The following is a 23035-nucleotide window of genomic DNA, read 5'->3' on the forward strand; positions in this document are numbered from 1 at the left end:
TATATCATTTTGTTATGACATACTATACTATGACATTTTAAAGGCACAATACACTGACCTTTCGATGCTTAGGACATGTGCAACTGCTGACTGTGCTGATAAACGTGCCAAGTTAACAAGACCAACTGAAATAAGTAGGTTGCTTTTGGAGTATCGACGTGCACTCGTCCCTTTTACCTACGGCAGTAGGGCCTAACATGTCTCTCCCTAAATTGGCCTCAGTTTGAAAACCTCTGCATTCGGTTGCAACTCTTTGGTAACACTCCAGAGGGAGGTCTAAGTGGCCCAGTGGTTGGGGATTCAGTAACGGCTACTCAGGGACATTTTTGTGGGGTGTGGTTTGCCAAAATGGGAACTTGAACTTGTGAAACTAGCAGGCGAAAGAGACAGTTTCTCTAACTCCTACACCACCCTGCAACCCATCAGTTTGCTGTTGTAATGGATACAGAAGTAAAAGGAGACATTGGGCCATGAACTTTAATTCCAAAGATAAAGAATGTAGTCTGTAAGTATTTTGAATAGTGGCACATTTTCTTTTCTTTTGGCTTCACTCCAAGATTTGAAATGAAAAGATGACAAAAGGATAAAGTCAGTAGTGACTTTCCAGCTCTAAGGGTCCTGGAGGGTGTTCATATTTGTAATAGGGGCGCAGTGTAAGACTTGTGGCCCTTTGATGCGTAGTTCTGCTGTTTTTAAAGTTACGACACCGTTTTACCTAAGCTGAAACTCACTTTACCCGGATTGTCATCGTTTTATTTCAAATCCAATCGGCGGCAGCCAACAAAACAAACATTATGCCTACAGACTGCAGTGTACTACAGCTGACAGTTAAGGTTAAAAAATGATAGATGCTGCTTTCCTGTGCCGGCAGCGGGTGGTGCTGTTCTCAAACAAAAGACATGCTGAATATACATCACCAGCAGTTACTGCCAGACCAAGATAACAACACACGAGATAGCATATTATAGATAATTAAGAGTGCATATATATATATATAAATATACAGAAAATGGTCTGTTATAAATGTTTAGTACAGAGCACAGACTCTTTCATAATGCAGAGATAGGCGGTGTCGTTCCACATAGATGCAGTCACGCTGACGTAATCACCTTTACGTGTTTTTGCAAATGTCCAAAACGTAATGATGCCACATCTCGTTGACATTGACTGCGATCTTAACAATTTGTTGTTGCTTTATTACGGTGTTAATTCTACGAGAACATGAATGACCATGAAGATAAATATAATAATGCAGCATTATGTTAAAATACAATATCACAGATTCACACAGTATCACAATAACCGACGACAACTATATACAACCGGAGCAAGACACTCCTTTTCTGGTCTGAAGTACTGCTTTTTTTTTAAAGCATAACAGACTCTTTCATTCTCCCAAATACTGTTAACAGTATTTTATTGCCTATTTTAAATTTACAGACTTACAAAAGAAAAAAAATCCATACTGTGACGTAAGTTTGAGTTTGGCCCAGATTGTTGAGAGACACTATATAAGCTTTGTAACAAGATATAACAAGTGCGTGATGAAAATGTGAGAGTATACGATATGTGTGTTTGCTCTTTAGGTTTAGCCTTGCTGTCCCAGAGCTGTGATGAGGTCCCGCAATGGCTCAGTGTCGTCCGGCTCCAACAGGGCATGCTGCCGGCAGAAAAGTATGAGGTGCGCGAAGAGTGTGTTGAGGTGTGGGTGCAGGCCCAGCGCCAGTGTCTGTCTGTAATGAGACCAGTAAATGTGAGCCAGAGTCCTGAAAAACAGCAAGAACACCTTCTGGACCAGAAAGACGAAGCCCGTTGGAAATACTGAACCTGAAAAAAAGACGGAAGAGATAATGGCTTTGGGAATGTGGAACGTGATGCAGAGCAATGCAACATAAATAACATTGTTTTACCTGCTTTTGTGGGGAACACATCCTCATCAGTCAGTAGCTCCTGAATGTATGACATAGCATAGTCAAAGTAAAGTGGAGCAGAGCACTTCAGCTTCCTGCCGTGGTCATCGGTCCAAACATAAACCCTGACAACAACAACAACAACACACACAGTAATTAAGACACAACATGCTGTGTTCAGCCTTATAAAAAGGAACTTTATGTGTTTCCATGGTCCAAATGAACTTTCACTATCATGCCTCAAGTGTAGCAATTATTTGAACATTGTACAGGTATTACTTCTTCCACTTCTGCTTTTTTTTTGTTTTGTTTGGCAGACAAGAAGATAACAATGATGAATAAAATGATGATCCATTCATTTCTGGTCATATGGTCATTGCTTATGCTACAAAGCGAACAGGGCTGTAGCTGTGAAAGACTGGAGGAAAACAATCTTTATAACATAACCTCAAGCAGCTATAGAGATCTGTGAACTACAGATATCTGTTAACCTCACCTCTTTCTTACTATTCTTCAGCTTCAAGCCTATAGTCTTCAGCCGCAACTGACACGGATTCAAGTGACATCACTAGAGGAAATGTATCAGATATCAAACAGCTCCTTCTGGAGTCCCCAAAGGCGTTATACGATATTCTTCATATATGTACTTCCCAAGACCTAACAGACTGTGGTAGGTCAAATTGGTGCAGTTCCCCTTATAGTAATGGAGGTGAATGCTGCAGAATTCCATCCATGGTACCCAGAAACAACCTCCCATTTACTTACAATAATACACAAACTGCACTGTGGACAGTTTTCATGGTTGAGGGAAAATTACTTTGGTAGAAATGACTCATAGATGACTCACCCTGGATATTTCAGAAACTCTGCAAATAAAACCTAATGTATCTGCATGTCAAGATACCACTAGGACAAAGACACTGCTCAGTAACTTACGTGTTGTCTGGTCCACAGGCAGTTGGGCAGGTGCTGGGAGTGCAGAACTCAGACAGTGCACTGGAGAACAGGTTTATATGCTTGAAAAACGCCACAGCTGAAAGAGATTAAGATACAAAAATGACACTTTGTACATATTCCTGTGTCTGTTTGTTTGCAGTGTGTGGGGGAGGATAAGGAGCAGGAGAAAAGGAGTACCAACAATCCCAAAATCTGCTGTGTTTAATGTGGTCTACTCACTGTTGCTGGCAAGCCACTCTGCCTCGTCGACGCCAGGCGGCAGTGCCGTGAGGGCAAACATGTCTGTGTGTGGGATCTGCTGGCACACGAACTGCTGCTGCAGATACGGACGCTCCTCCAGATTATTGTTATTAATTCCCCTTGAGGGGTGATAGCGCAGAGTTAATGAAGCAGTGACAGAAAGACAGAAGGTATTGCTGTGTATAACAATCGATAGGTCAGTGGATTAATTACTCCTGCTGCAGTCGGTAGATAACACATTTTACACTCTCCGATGCTCTCCATCTGTCCTGCCCTCTGTGGCTGGCGCACGCACACACACACACACACACACACACACACACACACACACACGTACGTTAATTTAATGAAGGCAGTTTAGAGCCAAGAGTAAGCACTGATCATGAAGCTCACTGCTGCAGTGGTCAGTGCTACAAAAGCAAATGACTGAAAGGACCAACATTGTGCATGATAATGTGCAAAGCTGGCTCTCTTACATCAGTTCATATACCAACTGACAAGCTACAGGTAGTGCTTTATAATAGTTTGGGAACTTGTGAGAATTACAAAATTGAATGCAGGAAATGAATGATGTTTGGGAATGCCAACACTGGAAAGTCAAACTTGGCAGCATGATTTGACTTTATGCAAACAAGATGGTGACCAGGTAGTGTACTGTGATGACGAGTGCTCTACTCTGTTTTTCTGTCCAATAGCTAGTGTTGTTTTTCTTACGAGGGGTTTGGATGTAAGAGAATATTTCAAAGTGTAGTGGAATCAGGCAGCAGTTGTTAGTGTGTAGACAGTTTTTGTAACAGCTGAGAGTTTACTCAGTGTGACCTTGCCCACTGCGATAAGGGAAACACTGTGCTCTCTATGGGGTTTCACTCACCCTGGTTTAACTGTGTGTATGGGCAGGAAGAATTAGTTTAACGGTCTAAACAGCAGGTCTTTGTCCAAACTAAAAGGTCAGAGGAGGTAGAGAGGGAGGAACAGTGACGGAGAGAAATGTAAACATCAGCTGAAAGGTACAGCAGTGTAAATCCTAGCCTAACTTCTCTAAAGTCCACAGGAACTTCTTCTGTTAACATCCTGTTTTGTTCCAGCTTCATAGTATTAACTCAATTGCCGCCTCTTTGCCACCAGTTGTCAGCACACAAACGCAATGATCCGGGAGCGACTTGTAATGTTGTGTTTGTGTGTAAACACACTCCTCTGTGACCCTGCTCTCCGCCATCTGTTTGCCTTCACCTCTGCCTTAAGGGCGAAATGAACAGTGCTCTCCAGGACATGCCAGCTGGACCTTACAGATTCATCCACGAGCAAATATTTGCACAGCAAACATGTCCTAAAAACACAGTCATACAGGGCGGCCTGGTAGCCTCATCCTTACCGATCCGGCCCTGGTTCGAAACCCAACCCTTTGCTGCACGTCATCCCCCCTCTCTCCCCCTTTTGTGTATCTATCAGTGTCATATCCAAAAAAAGGCATAAAAAGGCCAAAAATGATCTTTAAAATAAACAGTCGTTCCTGATCTTGGTTCAAACTACTGCTCAACATGTGTTGAAGCTGTTGGAGGAATCCGCCTTAACTGATGCCATCAGACAAATATGTAACACACACACACACACACACACACACACACACGCAGAACTTTATCTGGAGAACATTCCTGAGTGAACCATGTGTGGCCAGCTTTCCAGTCATGTGGCCTCCACACTATCATTACTATAATAACATCTTGCATTCCTGTATGTTGATGTATGTTCAGTCAGAGTACTAGAGTATAAGATGAAGCATGAGTATAAGTGTAACACTGATGAAGACAGTTAAGAGAAAGAAATACAACTTACAGTTTCTCACTGCTGATGTCAGAAGGCTGAAGAGTCTCACTGTCTGCCTTCGTAGCCGAGGGGTAACTATGACAGCCCCCCATGGCGTGAAGCTAAGAGGAGAGGTGATGGTCGCCCCACTTTTCCATCCCAAATGTACGAACCCACACACTTCTACACGCCACAGACAGCATATAGGAGCCGCTGCTCCAGCACAAACATCTCTCAACTCACAAATGAATCCATACAGCTGACGTACACAAAAAAAATAAACACACAAAGTTTTCCAAAACACACAAAAAGAAAGTGGTCCAGGAGTTGAGGATTGTCTCCTGTGAGTCTTCTTTTGCTCCAGTGATCCAGTGTCAGAGTATCTCCTTTGTCTGGAGTCCCACACCCCACAGGCTCCTCCTCTCCCAGCGCTGAGCAGACAGGCAGGTTTCTCCACAACCCATTAAAGTACAAAACACAACTCCGCCTTCTTCCCCTTTCCACCCACTGCATACACACACTGTTCTCCACATGTACGCACTCACTACACAGAGAGCAGGCAAACTAAAATGTGTTTTTTTTTTTGTCTCTCTGTGGAAGTGGACAGCAAGGCAGGGAGAGGAGTAGAAAGAGAAGCCGGAGCAGCAGCAGCAGGTGTGTTCAGTATCTGTGCTTGGAAACTTTAGAGGAATGTGATGACATGCACGATGTGTCCGAGCCAAGAGACAACACACACCCTCAGGAAATGGGCAAGGACATATAGGACTCCAAGCTAAAAGAAAAAAAAAAAGTGAATATGTGAAGTGTATGAACACAAAAGAAGGGCGTTTCGCTCCTCCCCCACTGTTACATGAACTCATTCCAGCTCACAGCACAGTAAGATCTATGTGACAGGAAGGTGTATGTTTGCACTGCGGGGAGATGGTGTAGCATTAATTGTCAGTGTGAGGAGAGGTAGGCAATATAATCCATTAGCTCACCTGCCCCGAAAGTAAACATCTGTACGCCTCCATAGACCAAGTCCTGCTCGCACTCTCTCTCTGTTTGTACAACAGTGTTTTTATTATAACAGGCTGTAAATGTGAGACAAACACAGGCTCATGCTTCTTCTTGGTCTGACATATTTATTAGGTTCATATCTGAATGTACAAGCAAAATTGACAACAGGAAACAGACACAATACTCCCTAAATGAAAAAAAAACCACCAGCATCAGTCCACTTTACAAAAAAAAAGCTATTTTACAACACAGCTGCCTTTCACACTCACACACACACACACACACACACTCACCTACACAATAAGCTATAACGCGAGGAAGATTTAAACTTTGAAATGGCCTTAGAACAGACACTGGAATGAAGAAACAATTGAACACCCATTGTCTCTTAATTAAAGTTTTGGGCATACACTGTACAATACAGCACACACCCAATGAGGTGAATGAGGCTAACGTGCAAACCTAATGCCACTTAAAGATGACGGTATTGTACCTCATGCCATTATGCAAAACATCACACCATACCCGTAGCTACACTGCACACGCAGCCCACTCACAGTGAAGGCGACGCACCAAACAACACAACGTAAGGGTCAGATGCAGTGCTTCGGTTTGGAGGACGGGATGAAAATCCGGACCTGAACACACCCTGACAAAAGAAAAAGCCCTATTTCTCTCCTCTAACCCTGACTTGAACCAATGCTTACTCTACACAGCTCCACTTCAAAGTGTTTGAACAGATAAAAGCAAAATATCTGTGGTCTAAGATGAATCTTCCAAGTCTTTCTTTGACATGTGGCATCCTCTCTCTTACTGTTGATAACTCCATCGCATGATGGAGAAAAAAAAAAAATGAGGGATCAAACAAAGACTGGTTTCGATTAATCTCGACCCTGTGACACCATTGCGAGAATGGAGGCTACTTCACAGATATGAAAGCCAGTTGTAACACTGGTGGGAAGACACACTTTGGCAGAAAGCATTGAAGAAAAAAGTATTCTAAAGTATCTACATAATTCACTCGTTCAAGTCAAACATTCCCACCACCTCTGAGTGGGGAATAATGTGATGGCGCTTGGCACCACCAAATACAAACCAAAAGTGCTTCTTGAAAAAGTGCTTTTTAAATAAATACAACAATCTGTGGAAATCGTTCCATCGGCATATATGCAGTTAAAGTCAACTCCTGCCCTGAGAAAGAGAGCGACAAGGAGAACGATAACGTAAAGCGTAACTGTCTGGCACACACAAACCTAAAGAATCATTCTGGTTTATAACAACGTGGGTCTTGTTTTTGTCATGATTTCTATCAGTTATGATTAGATTGTACTCAACAAGGTGTAATGTTAATACACTTTACTCTGTGGCAAAGGTGAATGTGTGTTCTCTCAAAGTGTTGAGAGCATGGCTGCCACAGACGATTGATTCGCTGAGTATTTGACTGATTAGATCGATACATTGGTTGGTGTGTCAACTGTCATCATCATTTCTTAAAGTCTGACCAACAGTCCAAAACCTAAAAACAGTCAGGTAACAATGACATTAGACAAAGAAAAGATCAAAATTGGGAAACTGGGACATTTTGCCTGAAAAATCACTTAATGACTAATTGATTAGCAAAATTGTTGGTATGGTATTTTTCTGCAGATTAACCATTACATTAATCAACACATTTGTTCAACTGTAGGCGCCAATAATCCATCATTACATAGGAAAAGTATGTGCACACAAATAATAAGATGATGATAATAATATTATTATAGGTTGAAGGAGCAGTTTTGGTGTTATTTCGATGTCCACCAGCGTTTTCTCTTCCTAATGAGATCGGTTAATCTGGTATTTTGTTTAAAACTAAGACCCAAGCTCTAAAGCAGCATTACTCTTTCGGAAAAATAATAAGGACAACAAACCACAGACTACCAACTCAAATACACGCACACTCTCACGCAACCTCTATGTGGGAAGCAAGTAGCAGAGCAACAGGAACTGATGCTGGAGTATTAACTGAAACACACACACGTCATTATTGCCTCATTTCAACACTACAACACACACACACACATACAATACACACGTTGCAACCTGCAAACAACTGCATTTCCATACATTGGATTTATTCCAAAAATAGATATAATGTTTATATATACTGTTTATATTTATATTACGTTTACATATTACCAAGAATAGCCACAACCTAACACATGTTCAAATTTCACAATATTACATTTAAACAGCTCAGAGGGTGATATGAATTGTGGACATCACTGTTTTTTTCTCTTTTTTTTTGCAGGCGTGTCAGGATTTAGTTGTGTATACATGTGTGTACAGCACTGTATGTATGCGTGAATGTTACACAGGTGTGCTTTCGTTGTAGCCTCATAACTCTCCTTTGACCTGAGAATGCACTCTGTACCTCAGACAGAGCTCAAACACACACACACACACACACATGCCTTCACACATGGATACAGCAGCACACACACACCTCTCAACGTGGAGGGAGGCGACACGTGATGATCCCAAATCTGAGGCTCCAAATTTTAAAAATAAAAGAAAGAGCGTTGATGTTGTGCGTGATCAAAGCAAAGCAATCTTACTAAATGATTTTAGTAGCATGTATAAACAGAAGCCAAATTATCACATTTGTACTAGTAAAATGTCTGCCTGGCATGAAACGCTGAAGAGAAAATGGCAGCTAGCTTCGCAAGCATCTTGGCTTTTGTAATCTTGGCTAATTATTTGAATACAGTTTTCTTTACTGAACTGTAAACAGTCAAATGCTCCAATAGAAAAGAAACTCTGGTTTGTGATTTAATGCCCGGAGAGCAGAAGTGCTCAAACAATCTGGAATTTGATGCTGAATTTAATAAAAAGGTCAAATTAGTTTTCTTAAAGTGCCACAGCCTCAAAGACTCGGTGTGACCTCTGCTCATGAACACAGGGAAGAGTGTTGTCACTCTCTTAAATTACATTCTGAGTTTGGCTTTGGGTGTGTAGTACGATGAAATGTTCTGTGAAACGTACATTCCTCTTTGAAGCGGTTCAGTTATAATTGAGTCATAAAGGTGCAGGAGAGACCACTGCACCTACGTGTAGATGCGTGTTACCCAGCAAACATACTGTTGAGGGCTGTTTGACCTCAACACTGAGCACATACCATTCTTCGGACACAAAAAGGGAAAATGAGGGCTGCTAACGTGAAGCAAAGCTGGCATTGCTGTGTGTTGAATGGAACGGTATGGAGCGCTTGTGTGTGTGTGTGTGTGTGTGTGTGTGTGTGCCTGTGTTGCATCGTTAGGCCGGTCCATTAGCAGATGGCTGCATCTCTCTGCAAGTAAAAAAAACAAAACAAAAGAAAAACATGACAAAATGATCAACATGATAAAAAATAATAAAAAACAGAAAGGAAAATGAAGAGTTTGGTTTCATCCACTAACATTTTGAGATATCTACCACTAACACTGCCACCACCCTTATATAATGCAGGCAAACTAAATGTTGGTTAGAACCTTGTTAAATGAAATTACAGTTGAACAAACCAGTAACTTCTCTTTTAAATAGAGGGAAACTAGGATTGCTGCCTCACATTAGTATGTACAGTATGTTACATCCACATCTGTTCAATTTGTCATCAGTTCGTCCTCGAGTCAAAGTAGACGTTTGAGGAAAATTTGAATAAATTCATTCTCAAAATGTCCTCAATAAAGTGTAATAATTTATTACAATGTGGTCGTTATTAGATAATAAAGACATTTTGTCAAATAAAGTGGCGTTATTACACAAAAAAAACACACACACACACTTACTGTGTGACTGCAGCCGATTGGTTAGTTGGACTGGTGGTAGTTGGGTTGGGACAGTTTCCATGTTTCTTTCCCTTTTTGTGTTCTTTCTTGTTGCCTTTCTCCTTGTCTTTGATGGAGAGTCCTTCTACTGGCACCTTAACTGCTTCGCTGCAAAAAACAAAGAAATGAAGCTATAACTAACTAGGGCCATAGCCAGGGCTTGTCACCTGAACTCATAGCGTAAGGAACAAACTGCAGATGCTACTTTCTGCTAAATTGGCTCAATCTCACCAGAGTTGCTGCTTTCAGCTGTCCACACTGGTCATTGCCATGTCACGTAATACCATCATTACCATGCCCAGCGCGGACAGCAACGCATGAATCCACTCACCTGTTACTGCCAAGATACAGCTGGCTGTGACCGACCAACAGCAAAGGGGGTTGGGCACACAGTGGCTAAGGTTTGTGCTACGCTAATTGCCCTCAGATGCCATCGTAGCATGCTTGTAGTTGCACTGTTTGTTAGTAACTTACTCATGTGTTGTTTTGTTAGAATGTTGATGTGCTGGATTGGTAGCAACTTCTGTTCATAGCATGCTATCTGACATACCGTTAGTAAACTTATATTTATGTTATGACTGAGACCAGAATAATCGGTATCATAAAACCAAAGAGTTATCACACACTGATCTCATCTTTTGGTGTAATTTCATAGGTTAACAGGCCACCGTTTGATTGTTTTTAATGCCGAGTGGACTGGTGCGTGCTTGGGGTCATCATCAGGAACTATAGAGTTATGTTGAGAACATGGGATGAGCCTTGCATAGGGGCAGAGGTCCTGTAGGTTCTCTACAAGCCACCAGCAGTGAGTTAGTATATTCTTGTGATGAATTAGGCTGGTCCTGAATTATGGCGAGTCATTGTTGTTATCACATCCTGTTAAATGCAACAAGCAAAAAATAAATAAAAAACATGGCACATAAGCGCTTATGATGGCCTTTTAAATCCTTCATACACCTTGAGGAAGACTCCAGAGCAAAGGACCTGAAGCACAACATACCGTCTGACTGCTGGTCTGAATACTCTGAAGTCAAAGGGAGATGGGAAAGGAGGGAACAGACAGGAGGAGGGTAATATCAGAAGAAAAACAGAGAAAGTGGAGGTAAGATTGTGCGGGAAAAAGATTGTTTTTTGGGAGGGGGGGAGAAGAAGAGCTCTATAAAAACACTTGAAAGTACACTGGGGGAAGGGGGACACGCTGCAACAATCAAAGACAGAGCAGCTGCACGTCACTTGTGTGCGAGTGTGTCTACCTGCTGAAGACTGCCCTTTCATTTTTGGCGTCCACGGTGAGCCGAATGGTCTCCTTTCCTGCCCCGGTGGTGATGGTTTCTGTGGTGACCGTCTCGCTGGTTGAAGACTCTGTCTTTCCCTCTTCCTCATCACTGTCTGAGCTGCTGGAGGAAGAGCTGTCCGACGCTACCAGTGGAGCTTTTCTCGCCACACACACACTCCACACACACGCTGCAGAAAGCGAAGAAGAAGAAGAATTATCGGACTTTACAACGGATGTAGGCTCATTTCCCTGGCGAGGTCCACTCATAGAGGTAAGAGATTGAGAGGCAGTAGTAATGAGCTGCCACATGCATATAGGTTTTAGTCATATGACTGTAAGGCCTGTTCAGACCTCGCATTAACATGCATCTTGGGTGATCCGAACACAAGTGGACAGCTGTAGGTACAGGTGTGAAATGCACCCAATACACCCTGAAGGACCGTCCTTGTGTGTGTGTGTGTGTGTGTGTGTGTGTGTGTGCGCAATCGCACATAGGTGTCGTGCTGCTGGAGCGCACTGGAATGACGCTCTGCCACTTTTCTTCTCAAAGTGAGGAAATCCAATATTCAAGAGCTGTCCACTAGAGGTGGATGTGGCTCAGCAGGTAGAGCGGGTTGTCCTTTAACCACAAGATTGGAGGTTCGATGTCCAAGTATGCTTAAAAGAGTCGCTGAAGACCAAGCCCAGTTATATGCTCCTAAATGCTTAGGATGGGTTAAATGTCAAATTTCATGTATGTTTATGAGGATTATAATAAAGTTTAAGTTTTAAAAGTTTACATTTTTTGTGATTGGATCACCCAAGACGCATGTTAATGCCAAGTCTGAGCAGGGCTTATGCCAACTAAAATATGTTTATCCTTTGACTCTAGTCATTCCAATAACAGAATGAAAAGTTCATTATGGTATCACATTTATATTTGCTGCAGCAACTTACGGTTCTGGTTGGGTTTGGTGTTGCCTGGTCCGCTGAGCTCAGAGTCCACAGGAGAGCTGCATCTAGGGCCTGTTTCAGAGCTGCGGATACAAGTAACAGATAAGTAAACAGTACAGACAATAAACTGCAGACACACATGCATTGAAATTTAAGGTTGAATTTCTCCCCATTATAGTGAGTATCTATGTTGCTTGTGCAAAAATATATATTTTTGACCAATTTAACAAACAAACTAACTTCAAGCTGTAAACACATGCTGGGGTTTTTCTTCAAATATATTCTCATTCAACTATCACCACAATTTCCTTTTTTTGCCTTAATGTGTAGTTTTGTAATTACTGAAAGGGTGATGCAAACATATTAGGAGTATTTTACCACAATAGCTTTATCAAAACAAAGCTTTCAGATCCTCATATTTAGACCACACTCAGACTCACCAACAGAAAGGCTGGAAGTCAGTGAACTTGGCCCATCCTTTCTCCTCCGCCTCTGTGGCAGCTGGTTTGGAGTCTGGAGTGTCCCAGGCAGAAAAGCCCAATCCTGCTGCAGGAGCCTTTGAGTTCACCTCCCCGAAGTCTGCTACCCAGCCAGTGCCTGAACGCCATGAGACACATGCTCAAACCCTGCTTCAGGCCCTTACATATGGGCAAAACCATTATGCATCACTACAGAAGACAATATTTCTCACTCTTTGTTCCATCGGTCTGGCCCTGGCTTGAGAAAGGATCCAGGTCCTCTTTAGGATTCTCTCCCTCCTCGGAGTCCGAGTCTGCTGCTCTGTCAGAGGCCTCGGTGCCAGAAGCTGCCGTCCTATCACAATCTTTACTGGCTGCTGAGCTCTGGGATGATCGTGACCCACTGAATCTTGAGTCACACAAACATTTTTGTATGTTTGACTGAGCGAGGACAACTAATTCACATAATAATTCAAGCGTAATGCTGAAATAAAATCCAGAGCACGGCTCATCAGTATTTATTGCTGTGTGTCTACCTGTTACGGGACTTGGTTTGTGCTGCAAATTTGATCTCTTTCTCCTCCCAAATGTCCTCTTCATCGTCAAAGGGATGAATCCTCTCCTTGGAACAGGTCTCAAACACAGCTGTATTAGCCTGCAAAGGACAGGTGGACACAGCAGATGAGTTTAGTTTAATCAGTGTGCATCAAGATTCATAATGCATCATAGCAAATGCTGGGATAAGGCGAAAACCTTAAACCTGAATTGTGTGGCTGTGTATCCATACAATTCATGAATGCATCTTCATGAATTAACAAAAGACATTTGCAGCCCAAAAGCATGACAGAAACACAACTTTATAAAACAAATGTGTGACTAGATTTCTGGAAATTACATAAAATAACTCACATTGTCCTGTCCTGCATCAATGTTGATTTTGATCTCAGCAATTCGGTCAAACGTTGCTCTGCCGGAACAGTAGAAAACACTCAATTGACACACAATAACAGTAGCTCACTGTCATACAGAGAAGAATGCCATTTAATTTACCCAATGCTGTCGTCATGATCAGTAAACTCCTCATCATTGAAGCCAAACTGATCCACAAAGTTAGCCGTCATCTGCTGGATCTGGTAGTCTGAAAAGGCCTAAAGCACACAATTATTATTTGAATTAGATTATGATCTGTGATAACAGAGTCTGTCAATATGTTTTGTGTGCGTGTGCATATTGTCACAAACCGGGCCGAACGGCCATGACGAAAAAAGGGAGACGCATTCAATGAAGCAGTTTGATCAATTATTTATTCAGTTTAAAGTAATATAAAAGACAAAACATAAACTAACAGTGACATGTGAAGTCAGTCATTTCAGCAGTGTAAGTGAGTGGGTGCGTGTAAAGTGTATATGCAGTGTTGTATAGTGTAAAAACAAACCATAACCAAAACCAAAATGGGTGTCTCGGGAAGGTTCCAGAGGGTTTTATAAAGGGTGCACTGGCACACAGGGCCAGTGTTGTTAATTGCCTCAGGTGTCCCCACTCTGCCTGACGATCCTCTGCCACACCTGCAAGGACAGCAGCCACACAGGCAGACAGGGTCGTCACAATATGAATGTCTACCTGCTGTAGTGTCAATTCTTTCGGGAAGGGGCTCTCCATGTCATCCTCCGAGGAAGGGCGTGGGTTTCCAATGCCAATCTGGACATGGAAAAAAAAACACCGCAAATGCCACATTTGAAGTTTGAGTTATACTGTTATGTACTGTGGATGAGCATGTGTGTGTCTTTACCAGGTCTATGGTGTTCTTCCTATTAGTCTCCGACAGGGTCTGGTCCACAAAGGTTTCCCAGCGCCCTCTGTAGTCCTCTGGCAGCTCTACATCCAAAAACACAAGAACAGCAGCATTTCGAAGGCATTATTCCAGTAGACTGGCAATTGTGTATTTCTTTCACATAGGAAAGTGAGTGTCCACACTCACCTGTAATGAGACTACTAATCTGTGTGTGAACTGGGCCCTTCTCCAGGTTGTGGACTACTGTGTTGGCAATTCTGGTCAGATGTCCCATGTAGCCTTTTCTCATACCACCTTCTGACCTGAACACAGAGGTACCACCACACCCCATTATAGGCAGCTGCTGCCTGTTAGCAAGAACAACATTATGCCATTAAGATCCTCACTGTATTTTATCATTCTCTTCCCAAGCCTCCAGAATCCTCTGGACAAGGTGGCAGTGCTGAAACAACTTGAGAGAAAAATAGAGAGTCAATAAATTGTTTTAAATCTACGTTCCAGCAGATTAAATGTAAATTAAGCCTGTAGCTTCAAACACAAGCAGAGAAACCTACATGAGTCACCATTAGATTATGTGTAGAGTGTTCAGGGGTGGCTGAAGGCTCAGAAGGGGTATCAGTCAAAGCCTGCTCCTGGGAGGCATCCTGATGAGGATTGGATTTGTCGTGGGATCCCAATCCAGGCTGAAGTCTCATTTCATGGGCACAGGGCCGGAGGATGGCAGCAACACAAAGCTCCACTTGGAGGTGCAGGAAGTTGTTCCATGTATACTTGAAGAACAAGTCCTGAAAAAAAAAGAGGAAGGTTTTCCGATGGGACATTTAACATGCATTACTTTCTCATCATTGGGCTCAAAATGCAGCGTGTTTGCACATCTCACCAGAAGCAGGTCCATTGTATTGAGTCGGCAGAGTTCCTGTGCTACTACCGCGTGGCTAGCAGAGCTGGTATACAGCAGAGAGGCCACCAGTCTGGCTACGTGCAGACGTGTGTTCCCTAACGGTTCCTCTAGCACACCCAGAGAAGTCAGCATGGGATTCCGCTAAAAGCACACAGATGGAGGGCATAGAGGAATTTGGGGAACAAACGTTTGAAGGTTTAGCAGAGTTGTGTTATAAAAGGTGCAACTGTATCTAAATGGCAGAGCATCAGACATCACTTTTTAAGAAAGGGGCATGCCTGATATTTATAGTATGCTCTCACTCTCTGCAAGTGAAAATTTCCATTGCTTTCCATATTGTCTGCTACCGAATTATACTGGTGTGCAAGGGATCTCTGATGTTTCTATTGACAGCCATCATTCTATGTATTTATCATGGGCAGTGGTCTCACACTACAACAGCTGAAATGAAGATCCTATAGGTGATTATATCTTTGTTTACATACCTTGGGTGGCTCCAGAAGTAGCTGGTGGAAATGTATCAGGTGTGGTTGGATGGCCAGCAAAATGCTGCTGTTAACGGTGTAACTTCTCTCAAATCCCTGAGCATCCATTACACCATCCACCCTGATATATACACAGACCAAATGTATGAAAAACAGGAAGCGGAACATTCAATAAATGGTCAAGAGAGATGTGACTAACGTCACCAGGAGAGGGGCCAAAGGAAAAATGACATTAGGGATCCTTGCATAGTAGAACTATATAGTATTATTCATAAACAGTTTAAAATTGCTTAAAACTCTCACACAGGCCTCCTGATTTCCAGTAATGTGAGAATAACTTGAATTCCATTGATGATACAGCTCTCAGTACTTTTGGCTGTGAACATGTTCTGCAGCAACTGCTCCACACACTCCTGCCTGTGGAAACAGAGCGGAGTATGTCATCGTCTCCACATCCTGTAGAAAGAGAGCAAACGGGTTTGTGTGTGTGTGTAAATCTGTCCGACTTACGACTCCAGCACAGTCAGCAAAGGGTCAGGCTGTGAAATCTCTTGGAGCTGATTGGCCTGGTCTCTGCTCAGACGAATGATGTCGCACAAAGTCTGAGATGCATTGGACTGCCTCTGTGAGAGGAAAAACACAAATACACACATGAACAATCTGTCCTGTAAATGTTCTATTCAAGAGTCGGTGTAGTATGTTACAGCAAAGATTTTAGTTAATCATCAATATAAAAATACTTCTACCTCTTCATCTCTCTCAGGGTGAATGAGCTCTATGAGTCTCTGGGCCAGCTTCTCTTCATTCAGCCACTGTTGAGACAATATCACATTGTAAGTGCAAACAATGTCAGTGTGTAAAAGTATGGTGTGAATGTGGGTCCATTTGTCTCATACAATAAGTGTCTCGAGCCTCAGAGGGGGTGGCTCAACACAGCTGATAAGCCTCAGCAGCACATCCATCATGGCTGATGTGTCGATATGCTTCAGTACCAAGGAGAGGAATCCCTCCTTCTGTCGCAGGAAACTAATCACCTGAACACAGCAGAGAGCAGAGGAAACAGCATGACACACCAATTATACTAAACTGTAAATCGGTGTCCAGATTAAAATTAAGAAAAGTACATGTGACCTTGCTTTCAAAAGTTGTACTTGGGCTTATTTTCTAAAACAGAAAAATATATATATATCGTGAGCAAGTGGGATATTGTTTCTGCAACAAAAAAAAAACATGCTGTTCAATATTTTAAAATGCAATTTTTCAGTGATTTGAGCAGCAGAAAATGTAACATATTGGGGCGGCATATGTACAGAGGTAGATATTTCAAAACACCGGCACATGCAAGTACAAATGCTCTTTTTCCGCGCTGTTAGAGCACAGACGTTTTAGCTTCAGGGTTGAGCCTTTTGCACACATAATCACAAGCTATAGATAATGCAAACATTACATCTCTATATAGCTCCTATCCACTTGCAAGAATACATATTGACACACATAAATGTATATTAAGGTGCGCAGTGTGGACTATATCACTAGTAGTAGTGGTAAGTGAGAAAATATGGGTTTTGTGAATTTGGTACAAGTGGCAATGCTATCCACAGAACTTTCATTAAGTCCAGCGGTTAGTTTTTGAATGAAGTATCATGGACCAAAGTGATGGTCCATGTCACCTCTGGAACATAAATAACCACTCAATGTCAGTTCCAACCAGCTGGTCAGATAGACAGGCCAACGTCCCCACTAACAGGGTAATATCTGAACTTTGTGCACTGCTTTATGCGTTTCCAAAATAAATAAAACTTCTACAACTATAATGGCTGAGAGTAGTTGTCATTGTGAGCACCCCTCAGCCTTTGTGAATGAAATCACGACAACACAACAAACATAGATGTCATCTTCTCATAGTATGCCCTTTGATGTAGCTGTATGAATGCGTTTGTGTGTGTTACCTGCTCGGTCTTTCGTGTGATGAGGTTCCCAATTGTCTTGCTAAAGAACGACGCCAGGAGGGGGTTAAGTGGGGACGGCTGCTCCAGGAAGGCATACAGAGTTTCCAGCAGAGGCTCCTCATTACCCAGCTTGTCATTGATCACTCCCACATCACATGTCAAAAGCTCACATGCTATATTTGGATATCTGTAATAAATGAAGAGAACACACCTTGAAGTAAAACCAAGCTGAAACAAAACCAAACCATAAATAACTGGAAAAACACAAATGTCCAGTGGTTTTACATTTGCAATGCATGATCAATGGTGGGTTTAAATAGCTGGATCAAGAACCATTTGTTTTCACTAATCTGAGCCCGATTGAACTCTCATCTTTACTTTAAAAAATCGCAGGTAAGATATGATGTCGTGCAGCACCAGCAGAACACATCTTTTCCTGGATACAGTACATCAGCATATTCTGCACAACCACCTACTTGAAGCGCCTTGTCTCCTCTACACCAGTAGGGGGCTCTGTAGTAATCATTCGGACCAGGTCCTGCATGCACTGGTCCTGGCACACAAACAGGAGAAGTCTACAAAATCCATAATGATCAGAAAAGAAGCACCAGTTAGCATCCAAAGGACTTACTGGACAGTCAAATGCAATAATATCATAACATGCTGCTGATATGCAGTATATAAACGCACCAATGGACAATTTACAGACCTCCTGTTCTGGGCCTTGCACTCCTGCAACACATCTTCCTCCTCCATGAGCTCAATGAGCGTGACATCCTCCTTGTCCAGTAAAGCCTCCAGGTGAGAAGATGTGTGCAAGTCAAATTTCCAAAACATGGCTGACGTCACCGGCACACACACACTTAGCTGTTGATGAAAAGAGGATGTGACATGGTGATCCGTTGAGCATACAGGTTAATCACACTATTTTGAACCGTGTGCTGAACAATTAACTGTGTGATGTAATCTAATGCATGCTCTTACATATGGACAAGGAGCAGTATCCTCAGTCAGATCTTGCTAAACAGCCATTTGCCTTATTGACATTGGCATGGCCTGGACATCAGTCAGCATCAGCAAATTCACAGAATGAAGACACAAACACACCCACTCAAACCCGGGAGATATTGGCATCAAGCTGGTAATGCGAAAATAAGAAACAACAACTGTTACAGAATCATTTCCAGGAAGAGCAACATTGCATCCTCGCAGTTAGCAGAAGCATTTAAGTCAGCGTAAGTGCGGTGACTAGGCTTACACTCCTCTCTGGAGGAAGCAGGAAGCATCTGTAATTGAGTTAGTGCTGCAGATCTGAGTATTGACATTACCCAGCTTGCTTTGAGAATGGCCTCACACATTTAGTTACAGGAGTATACAATGCTGTACAAAACTAATCCTCTGCAGAGATGTTACCACACATTTGCACTTTGTGCAAATTTGAGATAAGGTGTGGTGATAATGACAGTTGAACACTGTTTGGGGACAGACAGGAGCGGTCACTGGCCAATGCCTTGAAGGGAGGGATCTTAAACTTACACCTCCTGACTCAAAGCAGATACAGTAAAGAATCCATCTTAACAGCCTATGATTCAAGCCTTCATCCGTTGGACAAAACAGTCGATTCTCGTGATAAACACGCTGCATAACGTTATCCATCGTGTTCCTCTCAATTGTGGATAAGGATCCCCATGCAAATTGATATTTTCGGACACTGCAAAGTCAGCATTCGCACAATAGAACGAGTGTAGTATTTACAGTGTGAAATTAGGTTTTAACATAACTTGCTCATTTCCACGCACCATTAAAATTGACTATCACAATAACGATCGCTGCCTAATGTGGGTAACAACAACAACAATACACAAGGCTAAACAAAGAGGTGTTTTTCGCTAAGACTAAGCACTGCATGAATTCGTCCTTAACCCACAGCTCAATCATAAATGTATTTTAAATGTCATACAACAGCACAACCACGATCAGCTTTAAGACGGGCCTTTCCTCTCATCAGCTGGTGACAGTTAGCTAACGCTAGCCACCACCGTATATTGCGTATATTATGGTTAATTTCGCGTCACTAATCTTATCCAGACAGCTGTCTTCACGTAATGCCAAGTCAGAGACTGTCAACAGGAGATAAGCTACCAGTGCGTTTACAGTGTGTAACGACGGTGCCTTTCACTTACCTTGCATGCATGTCGTAAACCAGCCCGCTAGCAATATCTTAATCACGTTAACGTTACCAAACTATTTCAATACGGTAACGTTACCGGGTCGCAAACGATAGCTCAGACGCTAACATCGGCCAGTTGTGTCAAGGCTGCGTGACGGTGTCCTTCTGATTCAGTAACCTGGCGTCACCATCCTTACGACCACACGCACAGGGTTTACGTTACATTGGTTTCTCTCAAAAGACAAGCGATTATTACCATGTATCCATCTTCGTATCAGTCGTCACCCAAAAGTTGAACGGCAAATCGGCTGAGTTTGGCTCTCATGTCACCCGGAGGCCCATAAATGACCGTTTATTAGCGTGGAGAAACGGTCCTTTTCCCGGTTGCAATGTCGGTTACACTGCCGCCGCTGCACGGAGCCTGGTCTGTGTTGACGACACTGTCCAAGTTATGTTTCAGCAGGCAGGCAAAAACAACAACAAAAAATCGGTCAGATTTAGAAATCAAAATGGCGGATACCTAAAAACGTAATCAAAAGTTCAGCTGTCCATCAAGTGTGTAAACACAAGACCTCCGTGTTTATTTGCGGTCACCCTGAAAAATTGCTCTCGGGAGCTGGCTGATACTGCAGCAAAATAGTCTGATTTATAACTCAAGTTGTGGCAAGGAAGGTGCAATGAGATCAAAATAACAATAAAAACATTTCACAATTACAGAAGAAATTGCTTTGTTCTCTGCCATGCCATGAACACCCGGTAGTGTTTAGGGACTGCCCCTCACTTTCTGACCTCAGAGTGTTTGCTGTAAAGCCTATAGGGACCAAATGTTGAATATTTACATATTTACTTGCAACATGAACTAGGCAGACAATGAAAATGGGCAACTCAAGTAAGATTTAAATGAAGCCCTAGAAAAAGATATACCAAAAGAAAATTGCTGTGACTTGTTCATCACCTGGTGTACAGAGGATCCCCTGTGTAGTGACTGATCCCCCATGCTGACCCATCACTGTGGAGCTGTACAGAATATTAGATGTAGTGCTAAGAATCCCTTCCAGGCAAAACAAAACCCCAAAACAATTCAGAGTCCAGGTATATATATCCATCTAAATTATATATATGCCTCCATATAGGTCAATGGTGGAATAAGTATTAAGATAAGTAAAAATAAGCAATCCCACAATGTTGAAATACTCAAAAGCAATTAAAAGAAGAATAATGTATTGGCAACATAATGCACTTAATGTATCGAAGGTAAAACGCCCCCAAAAAATGTAAGCAGTACTGGTTGCTGGTTGAAGTGTCTATAATTCTTTAAATTATTTAGTTTAATCCAAAATAATGCATAATATTTTAGAAACTGATCATATGTTTTGTATGTAAAAGTAACTACTGACTATCGTTTTGAAATAGATGAGTTAAAAAGTGCAATATTTTCGCTGACGACACTACCGTGGTAGGTCTCATCAGCCACAACGATGAGACTAACTACAGGAAGGAAGTGAACCAGCTGGTCCGTTGGTGCCAAAATAACAATCTCTTCCTCAATGTGGGGAAAACAAAGGAGATTGTTGTTGACTTCAGGAGAACCCACTCCCAACCCCCCCTCCCTCTGACCATCAATGGTGCTGCTGTGGAACAGGTGAGCAGCACCAAATTCCTGGGTGTGACAATCACAGATGACCTCACCTGGAACAGCAACACCACTGCACTGGCAAAGAAGGCCCAGCAACGCCTGTACTTCATCAGGAAGCTCAAGCGAGCAGGAGCCCCCCCCCCCATCATGCTCTCATTCTACCGAGGCGCCACTGAGAGCATCCTCAGCAGCTGCATCACGCTGTGGTTCGGAAGCTGCACCGCCTCCAACCGCAAGAGCCTGCAGCGCATTGTGAACTCTGCCCAGAGGATCATCGGAGTCTCACTCCCTACACTACAGGACATTTACAACACCCGCCTCACCCGCAAAGCACTCGGCATTGCGGGTGACCCCACCCACCCCTCCAACTGCCTCTTCAGCCTCCTGCCTTCAGGGAGAAGGTTCCGCAGTCTCCGTTCGAGCTCTACCCGGCTGAGGAACAGCTTCTTCCACCAGGCGGTCAGGATGCTGAACTCTCTCCCTCCCTCTCTCCTCTCGCTCCCCCTCTCTCCCCCCCTGCCATCTCTCCCCTGACCTCTCTACCCTCCCCCTCACCCACCTTTCCCCACTGCCTCAAATGGAACATACCAGGACATCTACTCCCCCTCACACCCCTTCCCTCATCCAGCACCAGTCACTTTTTCTATTTATTTATTTTAATTTTTTATTCTCTGCTGCTACGAACAAATACCCCCCTCACACACCCTTCCCTCATCCAGCACCAGTCACTTTTTATTCTCTGCTGCTACTTGTTAATCCTTTATCTAGGCCCTTATGTTCTTAACTTTATTCTATTTTATTCTATTATATGTTATATGTTCATGTCTATATTACACTGTGGGACTGCGAGAAACGGCATTTCGAATTTTCTGTATGCATAACACATGTGGAAACTTTGACAATAAAGTGAACTTTGAACTTTGAACTTTGAACTTGAAATATGGTGGAGTAGAGGCATAAAGTAATACGCAAGTAAAGTACAAGTACTTTAAACTGTATTTTAGTTAATGTACTTTGTCACTTCCCCCCCTTCTTAAAGATTATGTATTTCCTTTACCCTTCATCCTTAAACAAAGGCGCTATTTAAAAAAAATCTGCTGCAGTTTAACCACCAGTAGACATTGGCGTTGACAGCTTTTAAATAACAACTACAGTGACTTCTATTCACCTCAGACTAAAGTTGCTATATACATAGATTAATATATATAAGAAGCTATATAGCTATATTAACTAGTAATTGGAAATTGCAAGCAGAATACAGGGGCTTTATGGTCTTGATCATAGAAGGGATTATGATGTACCTTAAGAGACTGACTGACACCAGATATAACATAAATTTGGTCACAATTTGCTGAAGGTAAATATCAAGTGATGCTTAAAATGTCCTAAAACATAGACCTTCAGTGCCCCCCATGGATTGGACTTTCGAATTCACCTACTTCAGCTAAATGCTGCTTTTCTCCAACGCCAATATTTGGGGATATATTTAAAAAGCCAAATTCACTCATAGGGGACTTCAGACAGTGTGTAACCTTCCTTTAAGACGCACCCTAACTCCCTCTCACCTACTATCCCACATTATCTGATGCAAATGCCATTTCTGGTGGTCAGGGGACACATTTAAACACATGTTTTCAGTATGTGTTTTTCTGCATTCATTCTATTAATTCAGTCTAAAAGT

The 23035-nt window shown here is 42.5% G+C and overlaps 2 protein-coding genes across 2 annotated transcripts; both read right to left on the bottom strand.

The window, feature by feature from the left end:
- Positions 1 to 461: 461 nt before the first annotated feature.
- On the bottom strand, positions 462 to 5304 carry LOC306783508 (MOB kinase activator 2). Its single transcript, XM_079277195.1, has 5 exons — positions 4941 to 5304; positions 3087 to 3226; positions 2847 to 2943; positions 1911 to 2035; positions 462 to 1827 (listed from the first exon to the last, which is right to left on the bottom strand). Exons 1-5 carry the CDS (start codon positions 5021 to 5023, stop codon positions 1589 to 1591), a joined length of 684 nt encoding a protein of 227 aa, XP_079133321.1. The 5' UTR covers positions 5024 to 5304; the 3' UTR covers positions 462 to 1588.
- Positions 5305 to 6676: 1372 nt separating this feature from the next.
- On the bottom strand, positions 6677 to 20141 carry ppp6r2b (protein phosphatase 6, regulatory subunit 2b). The gene is made up of 24 exons (XM_079277183.1): positions 19975 to 20141; positions 18258 to 18415; positions 18025 to 18123; positions 17549 to 17735; positions 16496 to 16633; positions 16346 to 16411; positions 16110 to 16222; positions 15903 to 16016; positions 15600 to 15720; positions 15094 to 15255; positions 14768 to 14998; positions 14600 to 14664; positions 14400 to 14515; positions 14211 to 14296; positions 14042 to 14119; positions 13472 to 13569; positions 13331 to 13388; positions 12958 to 13076; positions 12655 to 12830; positions 12404 to 12560; positions 11967 to 12046; positions 11008 to 11218; positions 9716 to 9862; positions 6677 to 9237 (listed from the first exon to the last, which is right to left on the bottom strand). Exons 1-24 carry the CDS (start codon positions 19975 to 19977, stop codon positions 9204 to 9206), a joined length of 2817 nt encoding a protein of 938 aa, XP_079133309.1. The 5' UTR covers positions 19978 to 20141; the 3' UTR covers positions 6677 to 9203.
- Positions 20142 to 23035: the final 2894 nt, after the last annotated feature.

Source organism: Melanostigma gelatinosum (genome assembly GCF_949748355.1).
Source record: "Melanostigma gelatinosum genome assembly, chromosome: 1".
Classification (NCBI taxonomy): Eukaryota; Metazoa; Chordata; class Actinopteri; order Perciformes; family Zoarcidae; genus Melanostigma; species Melanostigma gelatinosum.